General features: G+C 30.6%; 2 protein-coding genes across 2 annotated transcripts in view; both read right to left on the bottom strand.

Annotated features, from left to right (window-relative positions):
• Positions 1-10,118, bottom strand: part of LOC122268367 (fatty acid synthase) — a 29,483-nt gene extending 19,365 nt beyond the window's left edge. The window contains exons 1-2 of the mRNA XM_087168013.1: positions 9,788-10,118; positions 7,379-7,498 (exon numbers count right to left, since the gene is read on the bottom strand). Of these exons, the coding sequence (XP_087024139.1) occupies positions 7,379-7,498; positions 9,788-10,022 (355 nt within the window). The 5' untranslated portion in view covers positions 10,023-10,118. The remainder of the gene's footprint in view (positions 1-7,378; positions 7,499-9,787) is intronic.
• A 4,745-nt stretch (positions 10,119-14,863) lies between these two features.
• On the bottom strand, positions 14,864-17,674 carry LOC147807230 (fatty acid synthase-like). The gene is made up of 2 exons (XM_087168837.1): positions 17,671-17,674; positions 14,864-16,068 (listed from the first exon to the last, which is right to left on the bottom strand). Exons 1-2 carry the CDS (start codon positions 17,672-17,674, stop codon positions 14,864-14,866), a joined length of 1,209 nt encoding a protein of 402 aa, XP_087024963.1.

Genomic DNA, 17,674 nt, shown 5'->3' with positions numbered 1-17,674 from the left:
TTTTTTTAAAGAAGGAACATCCAAAGCACATCTGAAAAATATTTGTAAAAAAACAGAAAAAAATATGCATCTTATTAGAGTTAAAACCTAATGCCTGAGAAATAGTTTTACTAAATTTAATGATATAACCTGAAAGGCCTATTTAAACTTTACATTCTATAGTTTTAAGAATCATATTACTTCAAACATTAAAATAAGCAAAAATTATACATAAGCTTCATAATTTTATGTAATTTAATTTTGTAAATAAAGTTTTTGACAAGTAATTTTATCAAAAAATTTTAAGTTTTAATAAAAATCACTATTTAGAAACTGAAAAACGTAAAGTAAAGAATGCTTACGATACAAAACAAAAAAAAAAAACAATTCTAAAAATTCCTTATATTAAAATAAACAACTTTCATGCTTTTTCTTTTTTGATTCATAATCGGACGTAGAAAACCATTCTATAGAAAACTATCATCAAGAAAGAAACTACTTAAAATAAAATTTTTTATTTTATAAAAATTTTATTTTATAAACACTTACCTGCTTTATAAATCAGAAGAATTCCAAAATGATTTGTTCTTCGATTTTTGTTACCATTTTTTAGTGCTACGAAAATGCGTCTTTGGGATTTGCCAAAAATAGAACAAGATGCAATTTTATTTTTTCTGGAGAGAAGTATTTCGCCCATTGTCCACCGAAATCCGATAAACTACTTTGATTTTAAATAAAGTGTTTCGTTTTATGATTTGTCACAAAAATTTTAGGTGTAGATTGGCGGCACTTAAAAACAGCCAAATCTGTAGCTGCTGTGGCCTTAATAAATAAGTACTGAATTTTTATTCATACTTTTCTGAATCATATTACTTGAAACATTAGAATATGCAAGAAGTATAAATAAACACATAATGTTATACCATTTATGTTTTCAAAAAAAGTATTTTGATAACAATTTTTATCAAAAAATTATAAACTATAAAACGGAAAATAAAGAATTCTTAGGATAAAAAACGATTTTAAGAATTCTTTACATTGAAATGAAAACTTTCATATAGTTTCTTTTCTTATTATTCTTATAGTTCTTAATCAGACGTAAGAAACCATTCTGTAGAGAACTATCATCAAATAAGAAAAAAAAGTTTTACAAGCTAATTTTTTATTATAAAAATCATAACACTTACCTTCTTTATAAATCCGTAGAGTTCCAAATGAAATGTTCTTCGTTTGAAAGTTTTATTTTCAAATAATATGTGCATAGATTATCCCTTTATTACTTTTAGATAACCTACCACACATCAAAATTTTATAATTGTAAGATCTCGATATGAATTTGAATATGTAGCTTAAAAACAGAACAGCTGAATTCTAGTTGAAATTATCTATTCTTTCAAAACTAAGAAATACTTACCAAGAAAACTATAAAACATTTATTAATCATCAGCAGAAATGACACTATTTCAAGTAATTTGGTTGATTCTTTATTGTTGTTTTCCGAATTATATAGATACAGAAATATATACTGTTCTATAACAAAGAAGAATTCTATAACTATTGCAGTTCTTGACGTTCTGAATTCACATTTATTTATTGGAATGACGAAAGCAATGTTGACTTAATTTTAATTTGTAATGAATTGAAGACAGAAAAAAATTATTTTACCGTAATACACACATCTGTAACAGCAAGTGATCATGAAATTGTTAGTTATGTTGTTGGTAATAGAAAGGTAAAAATTATTGAGAAATTGTTCTTCAAATGCTTGGCGTGTTCTGCTTCAATGTTTGGCATGTTCTGGTTAGTTTTTTCAAGTTCTTCAGCTGTTCCTTAGGGAAATTTTTATTTTTATTTGCTGCTAAGAAAATGGCGTCCGACATGGCCGATGTTTTTGATGGAACTAAATGAAAACGTGATAAATTAATGTCTGATATTTACAGGCTCCCGCTAGACGGCGTACTCGAGCGTTGCGATCGCGAATTGTTTTCCATTAAATATTTTTGTATCCCTAATTTAAAGTTATTTTTCAGTACTGCTATTATTAGTGAAAATTTTAAATTATGGTTGTGAACTCATCAAATTTGTTTGATCAATATAATGTATTAAGAATATCAATGTTATTTTAAAAAAATGATAATTAAAAAATCACTTCTGTTCATAGTAATTCGCGATCGCAACGAACTATAGGGGGCGTTGTTGTATGAGACGCTTACCTGCGATTTCCATATGAACCGTCATTCAGTTACTCTGGAGACGTCGTTAATGTAGCGTGTAGCATTGCAACGTTCCTTCTTTAATGTGGCTTATTAAATTTAAAAAAGAAAAATGCTTGATCTTTTTTCTTGTACAACCGAAAACAAAATGGTATCTCTTTTTATTAGAGAAGGAATATCCAAAACACATCGGAAAAATATTTGTACATTAACAGAAAAAAATATGTATATTCTTATAAGAGTTAAAACCTAATGCCCGAGAAATAGTATTACTAAATTTAATGATATAACATGAAAGGTCCATTTAAACTTTACATTCTATAGTTTTAAGAATCATATTAGTTCAAAAATTAAAATGAACAAAAAGTATACATAAGCCTCATAATTTTATGAAATTTAATTTTGTAAACAACGTTTTTTGACAACAATTTTTATCAAAAAATTTCAAGTTTCAATAAAAATCATTATTTAGAAACTAAGAAAAGTAAAATAAAGAATGCTGACGAAACAAAAACAAAAAAACAATTCTTTTTTGTCGCCATTTTTAGTGTTACGAATATTCGTCTTTGGGATTTGCCAAAAACAAAACAAGATGCAATTTTATTTTTTCAGGAGGGAAATATTTTACCGAAAAAACGAAAATGTACCAATTCCCACAACATAAAACTTTATCTTGGCAAACGTACGTTTTGGAAATGTTATTTCATTTGGAATCTTATTCATCAGAGTTCATATGGCGATATGATTGTTTTGAATCTATGCTAAACTCTATATCGGCTCATTTTCCACCGAAATCCAATTAACTATTTTGATTTTAAATAAAGTGTTTTATTTTATGAACTGTCGCAAAAATTTTAAGTGTAGATTGGCGGCACTTAAAAACCGCCAAATCTGTAGCGGCGGTGGCGTTAATACGTCGTAAGTACCGAATTTTTATTCCATACTTTTCTGAATCATATTATTTCAAACATTGGAATATACAAGAAGTATACATAAACACATAATGTTATACCATTTAATTTTTCAAAAGTATTTTGAGAACAATTTTTATCAAAAAATTATAAACTAAAAAACGGAAAATAAAGAATTCTTAGGATAAAAAAAACGATTTTAAGAATTATTAACATTGAAATAAAAACTTTCATATTGTTTCTTTTTTTATTATTCTTATAGTTCTTAATCAGACGTAAAAAACCATTCTGTAGAGAACCATCATCAAATGAAAAAAAAATATTTACAAGCAAATTTTTTATTGTAAAAATCATTGCACTTACCTGATTTATGATTCCCGGAGAATTCCAAAATGATAAGTTCCTTGTTTGAAAACTTTATTCTCAAATAATAGATACATAGTTTATACCTTCATTACTTTTAGATAACATACTACACAGCAAAATTTTATAATTGATATGAATTTGAATATGTAGCTAAAAACAGAATAGCTGAATTCTAGTTGAACTTATTCTTTCAAAATTAAAAAAAACTTACCAAGAAAACGATTTAAATTAATTAAGAATCAGCACAAATGGCACTATTTCAAGTAACTTGGATAATTTTTTATTGTTGTTTTCCGAATTATATGGATACATAAATATATACTATTCTATAACGAAGAAGAATATGCTATAACTATTACAATTCTGTATGTTCTGAATTCATATTTATTCACTGGAATGACGAAAGCAATGTTGACTTCACTTTAATTCGTAATGAATTGAAGACAGAAGAAATGCATTTTACCTTAATACACACATCTGTAACAGTATCCGAAATCGGAAGTCATCAGTTGCAAGTTTGTTGATAATAGAAATTAAAAATTATTGAGGAATTTTTCTTCAAATGTTTGGCGTGTTCTGTTCCTGAAAGATTTACTAATATTCTGGAGATTTTTTTCAAGTTCTTCGGCCTTTTCCTTAGGGAAATTTTGTTTCTTATTTGCTGCTAAAAAATGGCGTCTGATTCAGTCAATGACTTTGATGGAACTAAATGAAAACGTGATAAATTAATGTCCGATATTTACAGGCTCCCGCTAGACGGCGTACTCGAGCGTTGCGATCGCGAATACTTGGAAGTGGGAAGTAGAGGCGCAAGAGCGTAAGTAAACAGAATTCCTTTTAGTACATAGATGTTAAGTGAATATTTTTAACTTTAGTAGAAAAAATGTTTTCTGGCAGGAAAAAACAATTATTACGAAGCAATCATCGGGATTGGTGAGCGGTAGCGAACAGGGGGCTTAACCCTCTTGTGTGATTATATTTGTATAATCGATGAATTTAATCTAGTCGAAAAGTGTGCTGACATGAAAAACCTGGAGCAAAATCCATTTTCCCAATGGGTAAAAATGGGTTCTAAAACAAGTTTATTCTGATTAAATTCAGTCCTGTAAGCACAAGATTTCTGCGGCGATGAAAACTGATGGACGGCAAGTCCAAATTCGAATTTTCCTTTAGTTTATTTTTTGAATTAATAAAATAAAATAAATTAATGATGAATAATCTACAACAAGAAGAGCTTAGCAAATAATGCTGTATATGATAATTCGCGTAATCTTTCGTTTTGGATCGGGATAGCCCGTCTGGTAGGTTGTTGGACCCATGTCCGAGAAATGTTGAGCTCTAACCCAGCCGGCCGAAGGCTTCCCGTGAACAAAGTGGTGATTGGTGTATGTTAAATCTGTCGGGGTTACAAAGTCCTCTATGTTCTCATAATAAATCGATACCTCTGGGGCTACTGGATTGGAGATTGATCGTGATCTGGTTCAAATCAAAATTACGATCTACGGATAGATGGTGTGCATATGTGTCTTAGCTTTAAAATGGGATGTGACGAATGCAAGCTGTCTCCGCTTTGTCCTCGGGGATTTTTCGCAGACAGTAGCCAATAACCCATTGTATTGCTCTAGTGTGACATAAATATTTACCGTAATATTTCGCTTAATTATTAAATACAGACAATTTTTTTGTTCAATGTAAAAATAAAACTTAAATGTCTATTCGAAAATTATCTGAACTTCAAATATTATCTGGCTTGATGAGGATTTAGACAAGTGCGAGAAAAAAAATTAAGCTAATCGAGTTTCGAACACGGTATCCAAAAACACTGTGCAAGAAATTTAAAGTTGTTTCCTTTTAGATAAAAATATGTGATTCTGTATAAACAAATGGTGCTTGAGTGATATATCAAAAAGGTTCAGTACGAACCATTTTCGGTAAGAGGAAAGCCGCCAAGTGTCTAGTTAATTCTATAGGATTTCTAGATTCCTAATACGTCTGAAGCGAGTCTCAAAACTTCAAGAAGGTAGATACGGCTTTTACGACTAAAAATGTCGTCAAAGTCCAACTTAGCTGTAGTTTCACTGTCGATGAGATCATATTTCCTTGCCCTGTAAGTTTTTATTGCGTGCCATCCACCACACAAAAATATGAATTTTCGGAAAAATCGTGCGCAGTAAACAAAAAATTGCAGATTTCTTATTTTAAGAGGAAATTATGCAAGAAATTGATTTTTTTTATCTAAAAGATATTTTTAATGTTGTATAGTAAATCGGAAGATTCGCATTGCTCCTCTGTCCGACAGAGTTATAAAATCCTTTTTAATATGTTTTTTTTCCCTCTTGAAATTTTTTTGACAATAATTTAGGAAACAGTCAGATGTTCTTAGAACAGGTAACCTATTTAAATTCTAAGTCATAAAAACGATAAAAGAAAGATTTCATAATCTTATGTTACATGGTTTGTTACTTTGTTACTCATGTTACTTTATTACTTATGTTACTTTGTTTCTTATGTTACTTTGTTACTTATGTTACTTTGTTACTTATGTAACTTTATTTATTAACTTGATTATAAAAAACGATTTTCTGTTAAAAAAAATCCTTTTTAATATGTTTTTTTTCCCTCTTGAAATTTTTTTGACAATAATTTAGGAAACATTCAGATGCTCTTAGAACAAGTAACCTATTTAAATTCAAAGTCTTAAAAACGATAAAAGAAAGATTTCATAATCTTATGTTACATGGTTTGTTACTTATGTTACTCATGTTACTTTACTACTTATGTTACTTTGTTACTTATGTTACTTTGTTACTTATGTTACTTTGTTACTTATGTTACTTATGTTACTTTGTTACTTATGTTACTTTGTTACTAATGTAACTTTATTTATTCACTTGATTATAAAAAACGATTTTCTGTTAAAAAAATCCTTTTTAATATGTTTTTGTTCCTCTTAAAATTTTTTTGACAATGATTTAGGAAACATTCAGATATTCTTAGAACAAGTAACCTATTTAAATTCAAAGTCATAAAAACGATAAAAGAAAGATTTCATAATCTTATGTTACATGGTTTGTTACTTATGTTACTCGTGTTACTTTACTACTTATGTTACTTTGTCACTTATGTAACTTTATTTATCCACTTGATTATAATAAACGATTTTCTGTTAAAAAAATTTTTTTAAATGATCTGGACTTAAAAAGTTTTTCTATATCGAAAAAAAAGTCAAGCTAAGGGGATTTCAGACTCGGAATCTGGTAATACAGTACAACAAACGGAAATGATTTTTCTGAGAAAAGTTTGAGTTTCAGTAAAATGGGTGAGTGACGATAGTCTGGTATTCCTTTTTAGTGATGATTCGAAGACAAAGTTGTCGCTTGCCTTCACAACGGACACACATTTTAAATTCCAAAGTAAATGGTGGTAGTTTTAAATAGTCGAACTTTATGTATACAAATATTTTATTTGTAATTCAAAGTAGCATTCAAGTTCCTCGCATTGGTAAAAATAGTTACCTCTTCCATTTTCTCTACTTCCGTATAGTTTACCCAGTTCTTACATTACCTTTTCTCTTATAACCAAATTTAACTATTAGAGAAGTGTGGACATAAGGAACAAAGTGTTTAGAATGTGAGAAAATTAAAAGAAAAATAATTAACTTACGAATTAGGATGGTGGAGTAATTAGCTATAAAGAATGAGAAAGCCAAGCAGTTTATAAGATTTTGACAGTTCCATTATTTTAAGGTACAATCTAACTATTAAAGAATAAATATCATTATTTTACATTTTATTGTTCATGCTCTGTTATTCTTATTTACATGCTTTAATACATTTACGTGAACTAAAACATATTTGTCTGAAAGTATATGTTAGTTTGAATATTAGGAAAAACAGTCTCCATGCATACCTTTTCCTTTTGTTTTCTCCCTTATCATGAGTTCAAAATTTTTGTTTCTGGAGCTTGCAATATTTTCCTTCTTCAGTTGAGGAAAGAGATGACATAAATATTTTTTCTTCTGTTCACTACCTTGAAATTATAAAAGAAATTATTGAGCTGTTATTTTTACAGTAGAGAGAAGTGCATTTAACCAAAATAAAGAGCCGGAATTTTACAAGAGATATGGTTGGATAATTGACATTTCTGATTTGTTGAAATTTTTGGGATATGATCTTGATGTGAAGCAATTAGACACATATTTTTGATTTTTGAAAAGAAAAGAAAAAATTTTTTCTTGAGGTTTAGGGAAGTTTGGGGGTTTAAGGTTATTTTTTTTTAAAACTGAAGATTCTTTGGACTTACAATATTTATGCGGTATGAATGAACCATGGCACTAACCATGCATCTGTGTTTTACTATTTCCACAATAACTATTCACAGATAAATACGTTCAGTGGACATTTGCATTGAATGTCAAAAGTCATTCAAATATCATCGAAATAAGACTGTTTCCTTAGACTTGACCCCTGCCAGAGTAATTAAATGCAGAAATAGTTATGGCCGGAAGTTGTTGCTTTAAAATTAGTGATGTAGGCCCGAGATGAATGCCAGAAATTAACACCCTTGTGATGAGCTTTAGGCTTTATCTAGAATTTACTGAAGGGAAGGATGCAAAGGGGCCAAGTCACACTCGTTGCTATCTTAACATACTCGTGTTATGATGTTTCCGATGCAATTTTTTTACTCCGAATCGAATGATATCAAACCCGAACCCAAGACGATGTTCCTAATAGTTAAGAAGTTATTTACAGATCAAATTCTGACTCATACATATGCATGAATTTGACATTGTTATTCAAGTTAATAAATATGTTTACATTATTATTTATTATTTTAAAAAATATAGTCTTGTTTGCATATAAATAGCCATTTCAGTATGAATAATTTTAGCTTTTATGTGCGGTATATGTATTTTTGTGGGTATTGTGTTTGATATTCTATTTTCGAAGTTAAGTAGCATATTTTGTACTGTCTACTAATTTTTTTTTTGTAAAAATATTACTAACGCTGTAAAATTTACAATATAATATCAAGTATCGCCTTATTTTAGAACATATACAGTGACCTGAATGCATGACTGCCGAAAATTGATTACTCTCGATGCTTTGAAAATACCATCCATAAAACTCTAGTTTAAGTTCAATTTATAAAACAGAAGCAAATTTATAAGAACAACAACGAAATTATACAAAGCATTATTCCATTCGTAAATTACTCTACCATGATAAATTAAAATACACTGAATGAAATTTTTTCAAAATGCTTCTTGGGGCATTTCTGAATCTATTTAAATAATATATTTTTTATTAAATCAAAAAGCTCTAAATCCAATACAAAAAAGAATTGATATTAGCCCTAGTAAGAATATTTTTTATTTGAAGCAAGGGAAGTTGTTTTCCTCATTTCCTGAAAAACTTTCAGTTAGCGGGAATGAATCTTTCCATGTTATCAGGACAACATAGTAATTATGTTTTACACCGAGACCGTTGAAGCTATGCATTTCGTTTGCAGTTGCAACAGTTCGAAACGGGTAGCAGTTGCGCATGCTATTTTAGTGAGGCGTAATAAGTCCACGGCTGTCTTAGCAATGATTCTCCCTCCATAAAATTGGTACCTCGATTGCTGATGACAACAACGTATTTTTCTTTAATCACTCTCATTGCTATTTACTCCAACTTACGCATGATTGAAAGGCACCTGTCTACATTCAAGTTACTTCAGTTTGGGCATAATTAGACGGTATAATACTGGTCCTTTTCATAGTACTCATATATAATAATGCTACAATGTGCATTCATCAGGGAACAGGAGCCCGAAATTGGATTGTTCTGGAGCTGGGACATGACTTGGAGCTTTAAATTTTCCCATCCTTTAAGATTGTTACAATTTCATTGGATTTCACAGACACTCAAAAACCGCATTGTAATGGCATTTCCAGTAAGCCAAGTTACTATAGGAAGACTATTCTCGGCATTAAAATACATTTATAATGATTTAAGATAAAATGCGAAGGAGGATTTACAATATTTAATATTTTCTTAAGAATAAACGAATAACTTAACTGCGAATTAAGTTAAATTTGTATTTTCTGTGTGAGCTGAGGATTAGTTATTATTTTTTTTAAATTCTTATACTAAAAATTTAAAATTAAAATCTGATGCTCAAAAACCCATACTTATGCAATAAAATTGCCGCAGCCATAGTGGAGCTGGAATTTTACCGTGTTATCTAGAAACGGAGCTGGAGCACTAAACGTTTTCTTGGCTCCATGTCCCTGATATTCATTGGTTTAATCCGCTCGAAGCTTATCTTACTTACCAACGGTCACATATATGTCGCAGTCATAATGAATTGCAATTCGAGTAGCTGCTAATCCAATACCACCAGTTGCGGAATGTATGAGTATGCTTTGTCCTCTAGTGAGGCCTCCGCGCATTATTAGGGCATATAAAACAGTAGCATAAACTACAGGTACAGTAGCGGCTTGCTCTAGACTCCACTCGTCCGGTACATCTACAACAAGTGCTGGGTTTGCAATGGTGGTTGTTGCCATTCCACGGCCTTTTAATAGTCCACATATTCGACGTCCTCTCACATCTCGACCAGAGAATTCCAGACCGAGACATGAATCTGAAAGTTCCACAACATTTCAATTTCATCAATCAAAAATAAGTCTTTCTAGCATGAAATTATCAACAAAAAAAATCTTATACAATCATATTCTGTTTCTCAAGTTTTGTTGAAATCATTTAGATTTTACTGAAATTTTTTCAACTTTCTGCTGATTCCATAATTGACTCAATAAAATCTTTTTCCGTATGAAAATTCATTACAATTCCTTTAACTTTATAGTTTTTACTTCAACTAAAACAGATATTATTACATCTGAATTTAACAAAATTCATTATGGCAGCAAACATTATAAATTTGGAATATAGTTTCAATTCTTAATATTCTATGTGTGTTTCCCAATAGAATAATTTTAAAAATTAAAGCAATAAACTAAAACAGTTATTTTTAATATATACAAAGATGACGATTCTGGCTATAGAAATATCTTTTTTTTTTATATATATAATCAAGATTTATTTTATCTATTCGCCACTTTTTTACATTAAATTTTTAAGTTCAAAATTTGTCGAATAACAAGTATTTGTCGTAATATAAGACCAGCTGTGTAGTAAATGATACGGAAAAATTTACGCCTTGTTTTAAGCAATTACCTACATTTTCTCAATAATAGAGTTACTGCGACTATTGTTGATAATTGATGCGACATATTATTGATAATTGATGATAAAAAGCCGTTACTTTAAAATATGTGCTCACGTATTGAAATAGATCATAGTACTGCGGTCACGTATTCATTCAAATAGGAGTAATAAAAAAAAGCTTCCTAATAAGTCGTCGTAAAATTTAAATAAAATGTAAGAATAATTTTCGTAATGTATGTTAGAAACCATTTAATGAAAAACCTGATTTTTCAGATTTGAGCATACATTTTACGTACAAGGTTTCCAAAGTGTTAGCAAACAGTCAAATACACCTAGCATAAAAAACACACTGAATAAAAAACACAAAATTACAGGAGTGAAAAATATTCAAACGATACATTCAATGTTTTCCAGTAAAAAGTATCCCGATTTGTCTTATAGGCTAGGCGTCGATCTAACCTCAAAGGTGAAGAAAGGAGTCGAGTTTGGTATAGGGTAAACCAACCAGTGAAGGAACATATCATATATATTGATTAAAAATAAGAATCTGAAAGTTTTTCTTTAGATTGATTGGTAACAATAGCTTACTGCCAAACAATAGGAAGTCATCTAGCAATGTTTTGGATTACCTGGTCAAATAGACTTCTCTGGAAAAATTTTTGAATTTGTTATTATCTCTGCAACACCTTGTTTCTTTGAAGAAATTATAAGGTGAGTGTTCGTATTTATATATTTGAAGTGGGATTAATTGCATGTAATAGTTTTATTTTTCTCACTGTGAAAAAGAGAATTCAAAATATAGTTATTGAAGCTACATTTTATTTTTTTAAGCATCATAGCATAATAAAGTACTGAGATAAGGGGGTGTTTATTCACTGGATCACCAAACGATGAAAAGCCAGTGAAGGAACAAATGTTCCTTTATTTTTTTTTCTAAGTTAATGAAAATAAAAGATGAACTTTAATTTTCTTGTTCCTTTAGTGATGTTCCGCATCAAAAGTATGTTAAAAATACGAAAAACAACTTCTAACCAGTGAGGGAACAGGCATGTTCCTTTACTGGGCATAGATTTCCCAGTGAATGAACAGTATGTGTTAATATGTTGACACTTTAATTTTCCATTCATGATTACAAAAAAAAGTTAACATTTTCCAAGTATTTATGTGTTATAATTTCAAGAATAGACTTGTTTTTGAATATTTGTATGGCTTATAAATTCATAAAGAGCATTAAAAATAACCCAAATTAAGTGTTCCTTTACTGGGTGTTCATTCACTGGTAAGAGCTGTTCCTTCACTTGGTCTTCTTACTACTTGTTATTTGAACCTCCAAAGCTTTGAAACAATATTACGTAAGTTCTCTGCAATTTTTTTTACACAATTTGCAATTAGTAACAAATATGTTGACACCGCCTTTTAACTAAAATTACGAATTTTGAAATTAATATGATTTTTTAAAAGACAAGCGAAGCTTAAGTGTTCCTTCACTGGTTAGTTTACCCTACATGAAATCGAGAATAAGAAATGTAAATTTTCTCACTGAGTCATAAAAATGCTTAACGAAACTTTGAGATGGAACCTCGTATGTTAGTAATGTAACCTTAAAAGAGTTTTCTGGTTTAAAGGTCTGAATTATAATACATTTTTAATTTTTTTATGTGAAATGAGAGGATAACTTATATAATTATTACGTGGTTTTATTTCATCACTTTTTAACAGCATTTTAATTATTTTCCAACCCGAAACAATTAAAAAAAAGGATGCCTAAGATGGTAGGGCACGTAGCTAGATCTCCATTTTGTATAATTTGATACGGACAAGATAAAGAATTAACGATTATGCGTGAGTGTAGCTATGGTTTAGAAACAAAAAAATGTATAATTTTTTCACTAAATAGCTGCCTTTTGAAAAAAAGATGATAAAAGTCAAATTTTTTTGGCATTTAAACGTACATTAAAAAAAAAGGAATTTCGAAATATATTCTTTTGGTGATTCCAACCGTAGTCTCATAAATTCTGCCTAGTCGTGCAAAGCTACATCAAAATAGATCAAGTAGTTTTTTTGCAAAGCCGAATCCCAAACAAAATTGACTTGATTTTTGAAGAAAAAAAAAGCGTGTCTGAAGTTTTTATACGTTTTTCTTTGGTTTTCGGAACTTACTCCTCACACAGCGATTCCTGGACCCTACATCACGCCTTCCTCGAGATTATACATTTCGTTCGCTGCAGACCTAGCTACTTTGCTGGAGGTAGACGCACGTTGTTCCAAGTGTGAGCCTTTTGCCCCTAAAAAGTCTTGTTGCCACTTCGAATACCCATGACATCCATGGTATTGGCAATCCCCATGAAACCGTCGTGAAAAATAACCATAGCCAAGTAATTGCAATTTAAGCCACATCCTTGCTCCAAATATGCGAATTTAGCGATTTGTTATTGTTTTGACTGTTCGTGTCAATGCATTTTCCCAGTAAATTGCCATAATTGCCTAGTAAATTGCCTTTGTATCTAGGCCTAATTACCGTCCGTGAGAGCTTGACGGCGCGAAAATGTTGGTCCGATGTTCGCATTTTTCAATAGTGATAGTTCCGTGATAGTTTCCTGGGTAAACGGTTTCGCCTATGTTTAACCCATACTATAAGATTCCGAAATATGTAACAAAAATCTTGTTTTTTAAGCTTTCTAGACCAGAAAACACCCATAAGGGTATTTACCTAAATAGTAATGTGTTGATTTTTATGGTATAATACTATTGTTCAATTTATTATTTGGAGGCAATCATGTCTGAGACAAGTTAAAGGAAGTCGCGTTTCCTTCTGCAAAGGGGACATTGAATATTCCTCGAAAAAATTGCTGAAATCATTAGCATGAGAAAGCAAACTACCCAGGGAAACGTTAAATGCTTGAAAAGTATGAAAATGAAAACCTTTTCTAAGCAGAACAGGTACTGTACATAGGACATTCAAGAAATAAAAGTTTGGTCCAGCGGCTAACTGATAAATATACTCCTCAAAAAGTTGGACAATCACACGCGTCTGGTTTTGATGGGAGTAGTTTACATGAAAAGAAAAGTTTTAAGATTGCTATCTATCTAAATAAAGTATTGTATTTTATATAGATGTATTGCACTAAATTGAGCTTGACCGAGTTCGAGGCGGTAAAAATAATCTTTTTGGTGTAATAATGGCTTTTTGTTAAAAAAAATGTTTGTCGTACTCAAATCTGCGAATCTAAACCTCCTAAACTATATAAATAAGATATTGCTTCATATGTATATTTTTATGATGAATCAAATGAGACAAAATTCGTACTGCAAAAATGTTCAAAATGAAAGTCGTACATTTTATTTTACAAAATCTTTGAAAATTCTGAATAATTAGTTGTATTGACAAGTGACTGGTAAAAATACGCAGGATTAAATACTTCATTTGTCTCAATAGCAACGTCAAATGCGTAAATGCATACAAGTCAAACATTGTATTTTTGAAATCCATTATCAGTACTTAACTACTGGCCCTATCATCTCGAATTAAGTCTCACCCGATATAGTATGAAAAAAAAAAACACATTGGAAACAAAATTACTACCATTTTTTCCCTTTCCCGACAAAATTGGACGCGCAGCTTTTTGCCACTTACCGAAAGTAAACTCGATGGCTGTTTTTTAAGACCAGTCAGTGTGAAAATGAAAACTTCACAATTTTGTGACCAACGGCATGATCGTAGCAATGTGGCCAGCACTGCTCATAGGCCGCCTTTATTTCTTAGACAAGCAGGTACCCATCTATCTGAAACTGGGTGGGGGTCGAACTCCAGTTCTCCATAATGACGGTTCAGTGCGTCAACAACATAGCCATTCTGGCCTACCGCTTTCAGCAAGTGGAAAACCGCAACTGAGGGGCGCCACGGATTAATCGAGGGTATTTAACAGTTTACCACTGATGAGTTGAAATTTTTCATTGAATGTTTGAGTACTGATGATTTTATTTGTGTTATAAAAGATGTGTCATCAGAGCTTGATGATGCACCGTCGTGACTGAAGATAAAAAAAACCAACTACTATTGTCTAACAGTAAAAAATATGAAGTGTATTTTTTTCTACTTAAAGCTTTCTTTTATTCTTAAGGTTATTTTAAGTTAGTCTTATTTTTATTATTCTTTTCAATGATCTTTGGCCACGACTGTTCAATAGGTATATCGTACTTCTAATACAAACCTTATTCTTTCACCACCAGGTTCTAGTTTCAGACAATTTACCAGTCCAAGTATTCCACTGCTGGAATCATCTTCTGATACAAGCCATAAATATTCTTTATCACTCTGTTTCATACGTCGTTTAAGTTCTTCGACCCAACGAAAATCATGACTTTCTGTAATTTTTACGACGACGTGATTTCCGCCTGATATAGCAGGGCGGAGTAGATACAGTGCCGACTCAAAAATATCACGTGCACAGCTCACAACCTCCAGTTTGTTTTCATGAAGAATATTCTCCAGGGTAGAGCGAGACTGTATAGGAATGTTTTCATGACACTGCTTTGATAAGAATTTTTCTAGGTCGGTTAGTTTTTCTTTATGGTAAAAAATTATAAATCCGTTTTTTGATAGGATGGAACATAATGTTTCAATCTGTTGCTTTAGTTCGGAGGACGAGCCACAATAAAAGGAAGAAACAGCAACATCTTCTTTCTTCTCACTGGTTAGTTTTGATATTAATGACGAAGGGCATAAATTAATACCACTCTTTGAGAAAATGTCTTTATCTACTGAATTTTTGTCCTCATATATAAGTGTGTAGCTTTTAAACTTTAAGTAAGAATTTTTCTTTGCTAAAATATCAATCTCGGGCAAGATTGAGGTAAAGTTGGAACTTATTTCGCAGATATTCAGCTTTTGAAACGTATTTTCTTCTATTATATCTAACATAATCTTTAAACCATATCCTTTGATCATTGTTGTGTTTAAAAGATCATTTCCAAATTCTTTTAAATAACAACGAAGTTCTACGGGCGTTTTTTCTGCTAAGGTTTCTGCTTTTGATAATTCTTTCAAACATTTCAGAAAACTTAAGTTCCTTGGAAACTTTTCAAAAACATTTCCATCAATATCTTCCTGCTTTTTTAACTGAAATTTTATGTTTTCTACGTTATTTTCTGACTTCTGACCAACAATATCTAGCAGCTCATTACACGTTTGCATGTATTGGTAAAGATCTACTTTACAATCTTCTTCGATTGTGTGTTGGAATTCATATGGTATAAAAGTATGAGCTTCCACTGTAGGTTGGGTACTTTTTATTCGACGAGATGCTATTTCAAAATATATGTTTTCGATTTCTATGCCAACAGAACGGCAAATGTTCGTATTTCGATTGATGTTCACTGGTACCTCTATAAAATAAAAACAAATATAAGATTAAGCCAACTAAAATTAATTTTAAATTCATTGAGGTGATGATGTTTATGAGAAGGTGTATGAGAAACTTATTGAGGTGAATGAGAACTTTTTCTATCACCTTTTAATATACACCAGTGTTCGAAAATTAAGAAACTTTTTTAATTTATTCAAGTATCTCAAGAGCTACTGGACAGATTTTTATAAAATTTGGTTTGACGTAAGTTGGTATAGTTCAAAATAACTAAACAAATAAATCATATGCTATTTCATTCATTTATGATAATATGTTACAATGATTAAGCAAAGTAATAAAAAAGACAAATTAAATGTACAATTTTTGAGAACTCGCTCAAACCCGTCAATTATTGCTGATTTTCATATGGAAATCTTTTTTTTTATGAATTTTTATATGCCTGTGAAAGAAAGAAACAGTTACTATTTTATTTCTTATCGGCAATATTCAATACGTTATTGAGATAAGTAAGAATTTAATAAATAAATATTTTTATTTCTAAACTTTTTAAATTCATAATTAACACAAATTTCGAAACAGGAGAGAATCTTAAAATGAAGAAGGCAACTTCAATATCACATATAACATTTTTACTTGAAAATATGAAACTCATTTAATAAATTCCTTTAGGAAAATTTGCCATATACACGCCCATGGTAATATAGGGTAATCTATGGCAACCATTGAAACTTATATGGCAAGATGCCTGAAGCCTACGGTAACCACAGAAATTCGTATGGCATTCATATGGCACTATACGCCTATAGTTACCATAGAAATTTGTATGGCAAGACACCATAAACCTATAGTAACCATAGAATTTGCATGTTATTATATGGCGGGACACCATAGTCTCATGGTATTATTAAAAGGAAGTACAATATGGCAAACTAAAGAAAACACGCTATACGCATATTCATATTCATGGGGAAAAGTGGACATAGTTGGTGAACGAAGCAGGCGTGTTTTACTGCAACCGCGACGATCCAAATTAATTCTGAGTTAATTAAACCAATCCACCAAAAAAAAAATTTTAGTGTTTAATAAAGTTCGTCCACCTTATAGAAATTTAAAGTTATTTAAAATTATTTTCGAATGTTTCAACAAAAAAACAGCAGTTCAACTTCATTTGCACTGCCGACAAGTCGACGGCAAGGCATGAGCATGATGCCGATTCCTCGACAGAACATTATTCGGTCAAACAAACTTAGAAGGTTTTTTCTTTATTATTTTTTATTTTTATTTCATTTAGTTTTTGTACCCGGTCAATTTATTATTTTTTTCTTCAAATATCTGGCTGGATTGATTTTTAAACTTCTTGAAATTAATCAATATCCTACTAGTTTCGACAACAATTTTCCGCTTTTTTTTATTTTTTTAACTTAGTCTATTTTATAAACAATTGGGTATTCTAGAACCAAATTAGCTCTCTCGGCTACAATAATGTTTTGTGAATTTCACTAACAACAAATGCTAGATTTTGTGCATTTCTACGATATTGTGTTCAATCGTTGATGTTGTCGGATTGATGAACAGTAGAGAACCGACAAATCTGTAAGCTCATTCCATTTTTTTTCATTACTCAT

Source organism: Parasteatoda tepidariorum, chromosome 7, assembly GCF_982258835.1.
Source record: "Parasteatoda tepidariorum strain Cologne lab strain chromosome 7, Ptep-v5.0, whole genome shotgun sequence".
Taxonomy (NCBI): Eukaryota; Metazoa; Arthropoda; class Arachnida; order Araneae; family Theridiidae; genus Parasteatoda; species Parasteatoda tepidariorum.
Note: the sequence above shows the minus strand (reverse complement) of the source record. Positions and strands in the feature narration are given on the sequence as shown.